At 47.5% G+C, this 12,964-nt stretch overlaps 1 protein-coding gene across 2 annotated transcripts in view; it reads right to left on the bottom strand.

The window, feature by feature from the left end:
• dock1 (dedicator of cytokinesis 1) overlaps positions 1–12,964 on the bottom strand; it is a 191,977-nt gene that overhangs the window by 48,178 nt on the left and 130,835 nt on the right. For both annotated transcript variants that reach the window (XM_080021824.1, XM_080021825.1), the window contains exons 28-29: positions 8,263–8,364; positions 6,365–6,459 (exon numbers count right to left, since the gene is read on the bottom strand). In XM_080021824.1, coding sequence (XP_079877950.1) covers positions 6,365–6,459; positions 8,263–8,364 — 197 coding nt within the window. The remainder of the gene's footprint in view (positions 1–6,364; positions 6,460–8,262; positions 8,365–12,964) is intronic.

Raw genomic sequence — 12,964 nt, 5'->3', positions numbered from 1 at the left:
GCCCCACCTCACAACTTCCAGGACTTAAAGGATCTGCTGCTAACGTCTTGGTGCCAGACACCACAGGACACCTTCAGAGGTCTTGTGGAGTCCATGGCTCCACGGGTCAGAGCTGTTTTGGTGGCACCAGGGGAAGCTACACAATATTCATTATTAGTGGTGGTTTTAATTTTGCGGCCGATTTCTGTATAATGAACTGCATTATTAATGGTACACCTAAATAAACATTGGTAATTTATGCAGGTTTCAATAGTTATAAAAAAATACTTCTCTGTTGTTTGCAGATCAAACAGTCCGTGGCTGCATTACTCTACCGTGCATGAATTATTAACAAAAAGCAAATGTCAGGGAGGACGCTCGGCTGCTTCATCGCTTCCACGACGGTCCGAAACACTGACAAAACCGGCGATGAAATGCACCCTCGTCTGATATTATTATTACAAGCCGAATATTATCTCACGTCGAATGCAATTCAAATAACTGTCTCGCAAATAACACTGCAGGGGTGGTTTTTTTTTTGTTTTGTTTTGTTTTTTCTACTTCCACTATTCAATTGGGAAGTGTGAAGACGACGTTCGACTTCCCACAAATGCAATCTGGTTAGACCGACTCGGGCGTCGTCGTAATAAATGTGCTTCTTCAAAATTGTCGGCGTTGGCGAAAAATAAATCGCCTAATTAACCGCTGATTGATGGATGTGCTCGTACACGTACTCCCCGGCCATTGCACATAATAAAGAGGATTTGGAAATGATCGGCGCATACAGTATATGTTTTTGGGGGGGGCGGACAAACTTCAGCGGACGGGTAAGTTCCCCTTGAAGGGATCGGCGGCGCTGCACACCTCCCGAGCATGTATACTAATGCGGCGCTATCGGCGGATCATCCTGGCTAATTAAGTTCAGAGAGCACCGCGGATAACGATCGGGAGCCGTTTGCGCGTTATCGCCCAACGGCTGCCGCTATCTGCCCGGGCTCCGATAAGGCAAGGTCAAAAACCCTAATCATCGGACCGATTCATTCAATTAGATTACCTGTTATTTCGGGCGCTTGATCTGGTCGCCGACTGATTTACCGCTGGATTTAGCCGCACCCGGCGCCCCTAATGTCACAGCCTCGCACCATTCCCTCGGTGCATTTTTCACAACATGTTATTCTGCCACTGGCTCGGAGGCCTTCAGGTGCTTTATCACCACCTAGTCTGACTGATGAAAGGCTAACAACGTCAGACGCTCTATAATTACGGCTCCCTCTCTCTTCTGTAGGGCCGCTCCGTTCAGAGGAGAGAGGAGAAAAAAAAAAACCCAAAGCCCTCTGGCGCCCGTCGCTCTTCAAAACGTTAGTTGTTATTTACTGTTGGGGGGGGGGGTGATATTAACACAAACTGTTTCTTTTATAAGAAAAAAAAAAAAAATCTGTTGTACGTCTTATCTTGTGCGAATAAAGCGTGTGGAGCGTAAGCAAATCCTCAACCCCAGTGGGTCAAGTGGCGAGACGACCCTGGCCCCGCGCCCCACTCCAAAAATGAAATCTCATCAATAATTGCTGCTCGGTGTGTAAATGATCTAGAGCAGCAATTTACCAAAACTAAGAACGCTGTGGCCCAATTTCAAATCTTCTACGGCCCACCCGAACCTTTAATGAGAGATATAAGATACGATCCGGATCAAAAATCGGGCCGACAAATGTAGAATAGCACGTACTTAAAATTGCATTGGCTTTGTTTTTTTAATGTAATGTACTTTAAAAAAAAATGTAAATATAGTATCATCAATATATTATGTTGATTTCACAGCTAATTACAAAAATGAAAATTTATTAAATGAAAATGAAAATTAAAAACATTTTAATTTATTTATTGTAAATGACCTCTCGCGGACCACCTGCACTTTGGTAAATACTGATCTAGGCTAAGGAGAACTCAGACGACATAGATCTGCTCTTTAAAGACACCTCAAATTTAAGGGGGAATGTTGAATTATTGAATGGGTCATAGTTCCGATTTCTGCTCCAGGAACCAGTGACATTATTTACATTGTTGGTATTGCATGGACTGCTGATGGCATTTTAAATGCTTACAGCGTCGTTTCTATTATGCAAATTTGTGTTACTGTGGGACAGTTCATTTTGGTTGCGATAAAAGGGACCCAGGGCCCCGGTTTGGGAGATAAACTGCTCTGTGACCCCTGTAAGCTTATCAGCAGCACCAGGTAGGCACTAGGTTTTCCGACGGAGTAAAACCAACCTCGCCAACCCTCTGCGGGGAAGCTGGAGATTAAAGAAAGGAAAGCGCGGGTTGCAATTCCCGTCGGTCCACACGCCGCCTTTTTGGAGACGGAGGTCTGTGATGTGGGCCGGAGTCCTCAAGCAGCGAGAGCCGCGGCTCCTCTTATGGCGAGAGCGGCACTGGACACTCGCTACTGCCAACTTGAGAAAACACTGATCAAAATGTGAAAGGAGGTCAAAAGCGTCACCACGAGGGAGCAGGGAGAGTGGCCTCCCGCTGTCCTCCTCCTATTCGCTATTCACAGCATCTGCAAGATTTACATGGACCGATGAATCACCGAGGACTGCAAAACGGCAAAATGAAACCGTCGGAGAAATGATTTCTCTCATCCCATTAGTTTCAAATAATTGCGGAGGGAAATATTCTAACAAGACTGTGATAACCCTCAGAAATCAAATAGAACGCGGACAATCCACGGGGTCACGTAGGTCACTGAGACGCCAGGAGAGATACAGCGGCTTGAAAGGAAAACTGGTATTTTTTCAACTTTTATTTAATGTTTTTCAGACACTTCTCTTCAACTGGAAGTGCCCAAAAAATTAGCTCTTTCAGGGCCGGCTTACCACGGCGACCACGATACGACGACATTATTGAAGTCCACTGGTCGTCTTCCAATGATCAAAAAAATAAGATTGGCGGTTAAAAAAAAAAAGTTGATCTGGCAATAAAAACAGTTTTTATTTGCTTTGTTTCAGAAAAAAAAAAATCGCTCTGATCTGAGCTACGTATCGGAGCTGCCCCCGTGGGGCACGATGCGCAGCGTAATGGTATGGTCCACTTTAGGGGTGTCTGACCCCTGACTTAGGGGTATATCCTCTCGGCATTAAGAGCTGAAAGGCACAGCGTTTGCTCGGACACGCCAAGTACATGAAATATCAAGCGACCACAACGGGTAAGGCCGCGATGGTTGTAAGGTTCAACGCATTGAATATGGTAAGAAAAAAAAAAAAAGAAAAAAGCCCTGGTATAAAGGCAGGCATTTGTGCGAGTATCATTTTGCCCAATTAAAATATTTTGAGAATATCAGTCCTGATGGGCGTAAGCAGCCCGACGTCAGCGGTGGATTGGATGAACGGGAAGAGAAAAAAAAGTGACTCACGCAGCAACGCGAACGAACGGGCGGTGCAGCGGCGCACGGCGACCGTCTGCCAGACAAGCCGCCGGAAGTCGGCGTCTCGCCCTCGTTAGCGCGGGAGAAGCCGTCCGGGCGCCCGTGTCCGCGGCGCCACCGCGGGCCGCCGCGGCGTAGTCAGGGAGCTGCCGAAAAAGGGTTCCCCGCGCCAGGCTTCCCTCTCTGACTCACCACTCCCGGAGATTTGAAGCAGGGGGGGGCTGCCGCGACCGGCAAAGGGTTTTTAGAAACCCGCCGTGATTCAAGTTTATTTACGGAGGAATATTTGAGATGCGAGGATGAGGGGAAGAAAAGATGACTGGAGGACGTTTTCCTCGTTCTTTCTGATATAACTTTGTGTATGTAATGGAATCTCTGTTGCTTTTCAGATACATACTTGTCCAAATACGTAAATGGCAATTTGCAGTTATACAGTACGTGCTGTTGTTAGGCCTTTGACTTATTTAAGCCAGCGTTAAAAAATAAAAATAACTGCCATTAACAATTTCGGCTTTTTTTGTTTGTTTATTTGATACGACCATCATAGTATAAGCCTAGAACAGTGTAGTTTATAGTACATAAAGCAGAAGGGCCTTCTACTGACGTTCGACACTGGGACATTAACCTGAACGTAACTGATGAAAATACACAATTTTAAAATTGCCCTGAAATTTGGATGGAAACACATGATTGGAGAAAACGATGGCAGTTGGCTCAAACGATGCGGTGAGGCGGTGACGTGGTTACGCACAGCTCCACCTGCGGCGCCAGCGTGAGACTGGTGATTCTGCCATCTAATACCTGGAATCCTATATCGAAGCATTAGATAGGTACGCCACACTGAGTATCCATAAACAACTCGAGCCTAACACATCTTCGGCTGTGCTCTTAAATGAGATACTGAGTGTTGGACCCCGGGTGAGGGTGGTGGTGGGTGGCGGTGGTTTCATCGGCAGCTCTTTTCGCTCTTGCCGAGTCCCTCCAATTTGCCGCGAGGTCTTGCCCCTCCCGATCTTTGGAACTCCGCACCGTGCGCTTCGGGCAATTCCAGATGGACGCGTTATAAGGGAAGGCTGTGCAGAAAGATCTGCAGGTACAGGAATCGATCCGTTCATGCACGACCAGAGAGTGTTGAATTGGTGGAAGGAGATAGCGCTGCCTCCGTCCAAAGATTTGGACTATTGTGATATTAAAATACCAGTTTGCACAAAATCATGACTCATATTCATATGTATAGATATAGAGACTTATATATATATATATACATATATATATATATATATATATATATATATATATATATAACAAAATCACAATTCTTATTTCCATTGGATTATACTATTATATACTATTATAAATACTATTATACTATTATATACTATTATAAATACTATTATACTTACACACAATGTAACTTTTTCAGGGCCGGGAGGGTGGGGTGTGTGTGACCCGGGGTGTCTCCCCGTTTCGCACGGAGGAAAATAAATACATTTGATACATCTACAATAAAACAGTATTAGGGTCACTCAAAAAAAAAAATTACTCCTGTGTTTCGAGGATAAACTCGGAATTCCGGGACCCATGAACCGAGCGAGGCGCACCGCGACCGCCCCCACCTGCACCGCGGCCACCCCCACCCGCACCACGTCACCCCCACCACAGCCGCCCCCACCCTGCACTGCGGCCGCCCCCACCCGCACCGCGGTCGCCCCCACCCTGCACCGCGGTCGCCCCCACCCGCACCATGGCACCCCCAACCGCACTGCGGCCACCCCCACCGTTAAGCAGCCTCTACAGCGTGGGGAAGGGAAATAAATAATAGATAGATAAATAGATAAACAGACCGACCCAGAGAGGGGGCACCCCCAACCGCACCGCTGTCACCGCAACCGTTAAGCAGCGGGCAGTACAGCGCAGGGAGGGAAAATAAATATAGACCGATTATTAAATAGTTAATAGATAAATACATAAACAATAACAATAGACTGTTATGTTTTGGCTTTGCCAAAAAAAAGAAATTTGCCCGTTGGCAAATCCTCCACGGCCCGGTACAGGTCCGCGGCCGGTGGTTGGGAACCCCTGTTTTAAGTGATAAGTTGAACTCTGGTAGATGCTGCCGCAGGTACTTTGCTGCCGGGCGAAAAAAACTGTTTCATCCAATGTCTGGTTTTTGTTTGCAATTAATTCTTTTTTTATTTTATTTTTTTTAAGTCTCCATAGTTAGTCATACTAAGGGAATTTCCTTAGGGCGTAATTAGAAAAAAACATCGTATAACTTAAAGAACAAATACATGGAGGCCACTGGGGAAAGAAGGCTGAATAATTATTGAAAAACGGGTACTGAATAATTATTTAAAACAAGAAGACTTTTGGAATATTTCTTATCTTGCAGCTATGTGCGATCTATTTTAATATATAGCTACAAATCAAGATGACGGAATATTTTGCCCGGGTTTATATCACTGTCCGATGTCTAGAAATAATGTGGTCCCCAACTATTGCTTCTCACCTACGGAACTCATGGTACTCCATTTTGTTACTTTGATTGAAATGAAAAAAAATAATAATAATTAAAAAAAAAAAAAAGATAATAACACAGGGATCAGGAAATGTGGGCGGGTAAGTCAGATGAGGGGTGCATTAATGAAACAAAAAGAGCAGGGCAGCACAACAATCAACACAGCAAGTAGATGCTGAGACTAAGTTCTGAGATTAGCAGGCAGCGTACGAGCCCAGCATCTATAATTCATGCGATTGTTTGCGGCTCATCTGATTGCTGCACTGCTGAGGCCTTGTGCTGATATTTGCATGGAGAGAAAAACATTAGAAAGATGTCCCCACCCAAACCTTTCCCCCGTTCCTTAGCAACAACAATGTTGCGAGATCAAAGAGTCCTTGGTGTGTGTGTGTGTGTGTGTGTGCGCGTGTGAGAGAGATAGAAAGGCAGTCCGGTGGTGTGGCTCTTACTTATTTTGCATCATGTTCATTATGACCCAGTCCGTAGGGTAGACGTTCTTCCCAATGAGATCCTTAAACATGATAAACGTTTCCATTAGGAAATCCTAAAAGAGAGGGAGAGAAAGAATTCAAAATGAACTCATCCCACCTGCCAGATAAGCGCCACCGAAAATTAACTGTTAAGGGCTTCGGCGCTCTCGGGCAGAAGTGGCTTCACAAATTAGTTTTTTAGGGTCATGGTGAGTCGCGCGCTCCCCTCTTGCAGGGGCCACGCGGGGGCCTCATAATCCACCCGGAGCGCCGGGATTACAACCGGGGCAGAGCAACGTCTCGGAGAAAGGCTTCGTTACGATCCGACGTGGTGAACGCCACGATTTGACATCTGGAGGGCGGAGGTTTCGTGGCCCCCATGGCGGATTGGGTCTACCCTGAGCCAAAATCCACGGCCCATCCCCACTGCAATCGGCGCCGCAGCGGCCGTCCTTAAAAGCTGATATGGAGCGACAAAAACGCATGGCAACCTCTCCGCCGTGCCGTTTTAAGCAGAGACACTGTTAAACAGACCGATATTCCCATCCATGGAGGTCCATCCATCGCTCAACCTCCGACGGGAAACCGGGCTCGCGAGTTCCTTCACGGCCAATCACTTCTGAAGCCACGCTCTCACCCAATTTCATTAGCGATTCCATTAAAAAAAAAAAAAAAAAAATGCAACAAAATCCAAAATAGTATATGGCGCTTGAACGTGGGACGGTGCATCTGGGCACGCAGATGGAATTAATCAGCTGATGACTCGTATTGTAACGGCTTCTTCGATCAATCTGGAGGACAAATGCCAGAGTATCTAATCAAATCTGTCTGACAAGATTTCGGGAGCATATAACTAATAATATATGTGACGACATCGTTGCTCGTGATTCTGATTAGTAATTTGTTAGAGCCAAAGCAAAGAGGGGAGTAACACTATGCTAATCTCGGGACGGATACCGAAGTAATAACGCGCCGAAATGATTCACCGCCGAGAGCCGTGACGGGTCTGATTTATTCTCCCTCTCGCAACTTGTTGGCCTCGGGGAAAGAGTCCCTCTGGAAAAGACCCCAGCATGCATGGAGCTTTCCTCCTCCCAATATCAGACCGCGTTTAAAAAAAATATATATATATATTTTATGTATTTAAATATTTTTTTTACATTTAAATAAATATTTATATAATTTTTTTTTTTTTTAATAATAATATTTAAATAAATAAATGTAATTTATTGTCTTCCTGTGATATGCTGTTATTATAATAAATAAATTATTAAAAGCATACCATGTATTTTTTTATAGGTGTTTGACAGAGTGACATTTACGCTTGGGATTTATTTGATTTGATTTGGAGTTTAGGTTATCACACTTAACATTATCATTAAGTCCCTTTGCTGAGCCTCACCTGGATTCTTTAAAATTGGATTTCCAGAGAACAATCATTTACTTCAAATAAGGGCGGGTAATGACTCCGCAAACGTGTTGCGGTCCAAAGGAAAGTGCTCCGTTGTCATTATTTTGTAATGGCGTCAATTATGGCATTCATCAAATATCACTACTATTCATTTCTAGATCACATGCGCTCACGTTTTAACGCAGGGTTTGTGGGAATTTCCCTCCCCGAATCATTTCAATCCATCCGGTTATTCAGCCGACTCTTCCCCCGATACCGGACCGATCTAAAAAGGTTCTGATGCCAATCGCTCGGGATTAATGTTCAAAATCAGGTTGGGGTTCAGATCAAGTCAAAGTTTTCCTTTAAAAAAAACAAAAAAAACTTGTCCGGCCCAAATCTATCGTACATCTGTCGTAGTTAATGCTCGATATTACCGTGCGACACGTGGCAAAACGCAGCCGAGCCTTTATGGGAGGCCTCTTACCACCACGTCGCTGGTCATCTTGCCGAAGGTGCTGATCAGGTGGGAGTAGTGGTAGTCGTCCATCTGTCTCAGGGTGGCGGTCATGCTCGCCACAAAGCTGCCCTGGAGAGAGGAGGAGAGAGCGATAGAGGGTAAAAAAATAAATAAAATACAACAATATAGTATTCGACACACAATCAGCCTGCGTTTATGTTCAAATTGAAGGCTGTGGTTGTGATTGGGAATGGACGGCGGCTGTCGGACGTGATTGAATCTGAGGACTGGGGGGGGGCGAGGCGACGACAGCCCCGCTCGGCGGCCGATCTCATTAACCCACTGCCCTGCTCTCCTCAGCTCTTTGTCTCCCCTGATTACAAAGTGTGCGAGCGTGTGAGGTCTCTCATCCGCCGTGTTTGATTCCCGGCGTTCTAACCCGGCGGGCTCGGCGGGGGAGCGAGCGAGCGAGCGGCGGGCCGGCGGCCGCACTGCTGCCGGGAGGAGATAAGGGAACGGGCGGAACGGATGGATGGTGGACTGGGGAGGAGCTGCCGCGGCCGTTGCTCGGCTGATAGTCTGGGGGTCGGGGAGGGAAGGGAGGGGGGATGGGACTGGGTGGCACACTTTCACACAACCTGCGGGCCAGACGCAAGCGTCGGGGGTTTCGGGGCCCTAAGCCTTGGCCGGAGGACGGGGCTCGGCTCTCGCCGCGACGCGGCATCCGGGGCTGGTATCACCGAGGGGGAGGAGCTGTGATGAGGGATACGGTGTTGCTGTGGGAACATGCAACCAACGACCCAGGGACTCATCATGTGGAAACAAAAGGAGAGATACTCATCGTAAGGATAAGCGCAAAGTGCTTATTGCTGAGCACAGCAAGGCCTTTTTGGTTTTTTTTTAAGGGTATATTTAAGTGGAAATCCGTAAGATTGACCATGTTTGGGTTGGACTACACGACAAGTGCCAAAATTCCATTCCAAACCTCAACATATACTTCCGTCCGAGACGGTCACTTTCTTTTCTCCAAATTCTTAGTGAATCTTCACCACAACAAGCTACGCTAGTTTACCAAACTGACATTTGGGAAAGGCGGACCCCGTATGAAGCGTATGAAGGAGCACATGACACACAAATACATTGAGAGGCTGTTTTGCGTAAAGTGCCAGCTAAATAAAGTGTCAAATGTGGGATAAATATATATATTTTTTTAAACAGAGTAATCTCACAGATAAGCACTTTAAATCATAGCCCTGGTGGTCGAGGGACGCAGAGTGACGTTTAATTTATTCTATCAGTGGAAAGCGACGTCGGCACAATCCAGATAAGTGTGAGCCGATATTCCTGGTGCTCTTTCATCTTCGTCTTTTCATGCGGCTTTACCTCAAATGGCTGATCAGACATAACCCTTTAAAGATAAGGGGAGGAAATCCAGCCCACAACAACGCCGAACGCATGAGAGCACATTCAAATGAAAAAATCTCAAGTCTGATAACGGGGGCCTCGATGCACTCTCATCGCAGACGGCGTTACTGCCTCTGCTCCTGGCGAGGGTTATTATACCGGGATCCCGACAGGTTTAGCTGAGGACGACCGTATCTCATTTTGGGGGCAATTATCAAATCTATATTGTAATTATAGTGTATACGCCTTCATACCCGTTTCATAGCCTCTAGCCCCTCTCATTGCCTCCCAGCCTTTCACAGCCGACATAATTCAGAATTTTTACTAACCTAAATATATCAATAAATATAACTTCATATTTGTCAATTCATTCTTTGTTGAATTGTTCTGGTTCAATATTTTGTTTATCCACGCAAATATACTCGGCCAAAGATCAAATAACTCTTGATTCCGGCGCGGAAAAGGGCGGAAAAACGCCACTCCCTCCGCCGGACCGCCTTTGGCCTCTCGCCGCGCGGGGGGGCGTCCCCTGCCGTGCGGCCCGCCGGCAGCTCCACGAGGCCTGTGCTCCGTTCATATTAAGATGTTCTTTCCGAAACACGGAGAGCAGGTCGCCATCGTCCGGATGCTACGTCAGGCCACGTGGTGCCCTCAGCTCTCCGGGACTACAGCTGTGGAATGTATGCCAATTAGTCACAGCTTGATTGGGGAAGTTGTGTGTGTGTGTGTGTGTGTGTGTGTGTGAAAGCGAGCGAGCGAGAGAGAAAGAGCATCCGCTGCTTACATAATTTTGTGTTTTCCCCCACTCAGTGAACAAAGGACACTTTGAGAGAGCTTACGTTCAGGAGAACGAGTGGCAGCGCAGGGTATCGGTTCCCTTTGTGTGGGTGGATGGGTGGGTGGGGAAGTGGCGGAACCCATCCTTCTTCATTGTGGCGCTAATTTGGGATCCGGGAGTGAGAGCGGCAGGCGCTGGCAGCAGCGGTTCCCCTTCGCGTCAGACCGGTTGCCGTGTTAATAAAGCGGCGCGAGCGGCAGGGCTTCAGAGCGGCGGCGCTGGGCGCTCAGGAGCCGCCGCTGCCGGTTGGGGCTTCGGCTCTCACCGTGACTGCCGTGCACCCTGGGACCAGAGGGATGGGATCCAGGCGTATTATTATTATTATTATTATTATTATTATTATTAATAATAATATTGGGGATGCTCCGAGCGAGCGTTCGGAACGCAAACGGCAGAGCAGAGGAGGAAGTCATGAAAAAAAGCGTTTGTACTCCGCAATAAATGACGGTGGTCTAAAATGTGACGGCCTCGGGGGAAAAAAAACAAAACGTTCCCCTATCTCCGGATGCCGCGGCGAAAAAAATAAAGTAAAACAGAGGTTTTTAGCGATCGCGCCTTCCACCGGGGCCCTTGCTCCTGGCCGCGCTCGCCGAGGGGGTGATGCAGACTGACACCCACAGACGGGGAAGAGGACTGAGGCCTCGCAACGCGCCGCGATTACGAATCCCGCGGCGAAGCGGCGAACACATGGCGGGCCAGCTGTTTCGGCACACGCAAGAAGGAGAGACACGGAGCGGAAGGGGATGCCGCGGCCGGGCGGCCCATGGTAACGTTTGGGGGGTGGGGGGGGTGGCCCAGCTTTGGCCGCAACTTGCCGATGCCGAGGCGACGAGGGAGGCGTCCCGGAGGGTCGGCTGTCGCGGGGAAAAGCCGCGGGGCCCCCGTCGCATCCAGACCTCCTCTCCGTTAAAGAGCCGCTGCCTTATCTGGTTACCATGGCGATGCTTTATCTATTTTATTTTGGAGTGAGGACGGAAGGAAATCGAATGAAAGTAGACGGGGAAAAGAAGGCGGAGGGGGGCGGGGGGTGAAATTGACTCCCTCACGACTCCCACAGACCTATCAATTTCGATTTATGTCTGGGACACGGAGCCACCTGCCGCTCCCAACCGAGGAGCCGAGTGCCGGTCCTACTTCTGCCTTTTACATTAATAGATAATCAAGGAGAAAAGGGCTCGAACCGGCCGCTGATATGAATTATCGACAGCTCTGGGACACATGGAAGCCGCAGCTCGGCGGCGTGAACCGACGAACCTTTTTACTCCGTTCGAGACGGACTCTGGCTCTGTCGAACAAAGCTAAAAAAAAAAAATAATTATAATAAAAAAAGGATAAATATTAAAAAACAATATTAATGACGGGCAATCAAGCCACCCCCCTTCCCTTCTCAAACATTTATCCAGACAATCAGTTACTCGAGCGGGACGACAATAAGACGGTGCTGAAAATTCATCACCGGTGTCGCCACAACGTCCGAGGGCTGCGAGGCGGCGAGAGGCAGGAAAAATCCACATCTGACTGAAGCTCGGGGGGGGGGGGGGGGCAAATGAGGCAGAATCTTGAGCGGAAATGAAAAGCGGTGATTAGAGGGCCGGGCCAGATCCATCATACTCCTCTCCCCGGCACTCGACTCCGCCATCATTCATCTCACTTTAGCATCTGACGGCGGGGAGGCAAAAATTGATGTTTGCTCTCGTGGTGAAGGGGCGCCCCATAAACACAGCGGTGCTTTACGCCTTTAATTAGGCCGGCGGGGAGACAGCGTTCGGGTTTTGGGGGGGGGGGGGGAGAGCGAGAGAGCGAGAGAGCTCAATCAACTTCTGGACGAGGAGTGACCACAGACGAGGAGATTGGAAAATAAAATAAATACAAAAATTGCATTTATTTATTTTTGCCCCGTCACATTATTAAGGCCAAAAGGCGGACGCAGATGTTAATTTTTCGGACTCATTACGAGGCAAAATTACACGCTCTCACACCGAATATCTAACACACACACGGGCACACGCGGACGCACACGCACGCACGCACACACACACACACACACACATACATACACATACAACACACACACACAATTTATATGGAGATCAGATTGCTATTCAATCTGGCATGGATGAAGAAACACCACTTGAGCAAACACAGGCAATCAGCAGCGGCAAGTTAATTTAAAGGAAGAAAAAAAGAAAAAAAAAGAAGCTAACGAGAGAAAGAGAGAGAGAGACGGTTGTCCGGAGTTAACCCTGGGCAAACAATGACATCTTTATTTATACTCTTGATTCAAGTTTGCCCTTTATCGAGGGACGTCAAAAAGAAAAAAGAAAAGAAAAAAATACATTGTTTGGGAAGAAATTTAAAAGAGAGAGAGAGAGAGAGGGGAAAAAAAGTTGAAGGCCGCTCTGTGCGCAGAATGGAAATGAAAGGGTGAAATGGAATTCCCGCCATCCGTGTGCAAACGTCCGTGTACCGGAGGAGTCCGGCGGGGGT

The sequence above is a fragment of the Zeus faber genome (genome assembly GCF_960531495.2).
Source record: "Zeus faber genome assembly, chromosome: 20".
NCBI classification, from domain to species: Eukaryota; Metazoa; Chordata; class Actinopteri; order Zeiformes; family Zeidae; genus Zeus; species Zeus faber.
This window is presented reverse-complemented; position numbering and strand designations above follow the sequence as displayed.